This window comes from Octopus bimaculoides, chromosome 28 (genome assembly GCF_001194135.2).
Source record: "Octopus bimaculoides isolate UCB-OBI-ISO-001 chromosome 28, ASM119413v2, whole genome shotgun sequence".
NCBI classification, from domain to species: domain Eukaryota; kingdom Metazoa; phylum Mollusca; class Cephalopoda; order Octopoda; family Octopodidae; genus Octopus; species Octopus bimaculoides.
Genome location: NC_069008.1, coordinates 17,635,593 through 17,636,635, shown reverse-complemented (window position 1 = coordinate 17,636,635; position 1,043 = coordinate 17,635,593). Strand labels below are relative to the sequence as shown.

At 44.3% G+C, this 1,043-nt stretch overlaps 1 protein-coding gene across 1 annotated transcript in view; it reads left to right on the top strand.

The window, feature by feature from the left end:
* LOC106872263 (talin) overlaps positions 1-1,043 on the top strand; it is a gene marked incomplete at its 5' end in the record, with an annotated part of 182,270 nt that overhangs the window by 103,514 nt on the left and 77,713 nt on the right. Inside the window, one exon of the mRNA XM_052977507.1 lies at positions 10-153. Coding sequence (XP_052833467.1) covers positions 10-153 — 144 coding nt within the window. The remainder of the gene's footprint in view (positions 1-9; positions 154-1,043) is intronic.

Here is a 1,043-nt window from a genome sequence, read left to right as displayed (position 1 = left end):
TCTCTCTAGTCTGCCTACTTGGTAGGTATAGCTGACCCGGCCTCTGAGCCTGGACACGCTGGTCTTGTTGACCAATCCCAGTTTGCTCGAGCAAACCAAGCGATCCAGACAGCGTGCCAGAACCTCACTTATCCAGCACGATCCCATTCAGAGGTAAGACTCTCTTTAATAATTTCCTGCATAATTAATTCATTAATCCATTAATTAAACAAATATTTAATTAAACTGGAATAATATTAATATTGGCACAAGAGTGTCTAATGTTTTTTTTTACTTTGCTGAGGGGTTAGAAGTGTGTGTGTTGGGGGCAGGGGTTGTTTTCGTTGTTGTGGTTGTTTTTTGTTGTTTTATATTTGTGTTGTTTTTGTTATTGGCTCTGAAGCTTTGTTACAGGTCTGGTTTCTTTACATCTCCATTCTTCCAGCCTTTGGGTAGGTGTGGAAACATATGTGCACATAAGGTTTCGTGGTTAGGGTGTTGCTCTCACGATTGCAAGATCGTGGGTTCGATTCCCAGCCCAGGCATTGCGTTGTATTCTTGAGCAAAGCACTTCATTTCACGTTGCTCTGCGATCATTTTGACACCTGACATGTGGCGCTCAGTTACACCTGACATGTGGCGCTCAGTTACACCTGACATGTGGCACTCAGTTACACCTGTACAGGTAATGTCAATCTGATGGAGGGAGTGAGCTTATGTCTGCACAAACATTTGATCACTCTAAACAAATCATCTGTGTGGTTGTTTGGTGAGGAATTGTCGAACCCTCATACATCGTCTTACGACGGGCTAGTCCATTATTATATATGTATCATCATCATCATCATCATCATTTAACGTTCGCCCTCCATGCTAGCATGGGTTGGACGATTTGACTGAGGACTGGTGAAACCGGATGGCAACACCAGGCTCCAGTCTAATTTGGCAGAGTTTCTACAGCTGGATGCCCTTCCTAACGCCAACCACTCAGAGAGTGTAGTGGGTGCTTTTACGTGTCACCCGCACGAAAACGGCCACACTCGAAATGGTGTCTTTTATGTGCC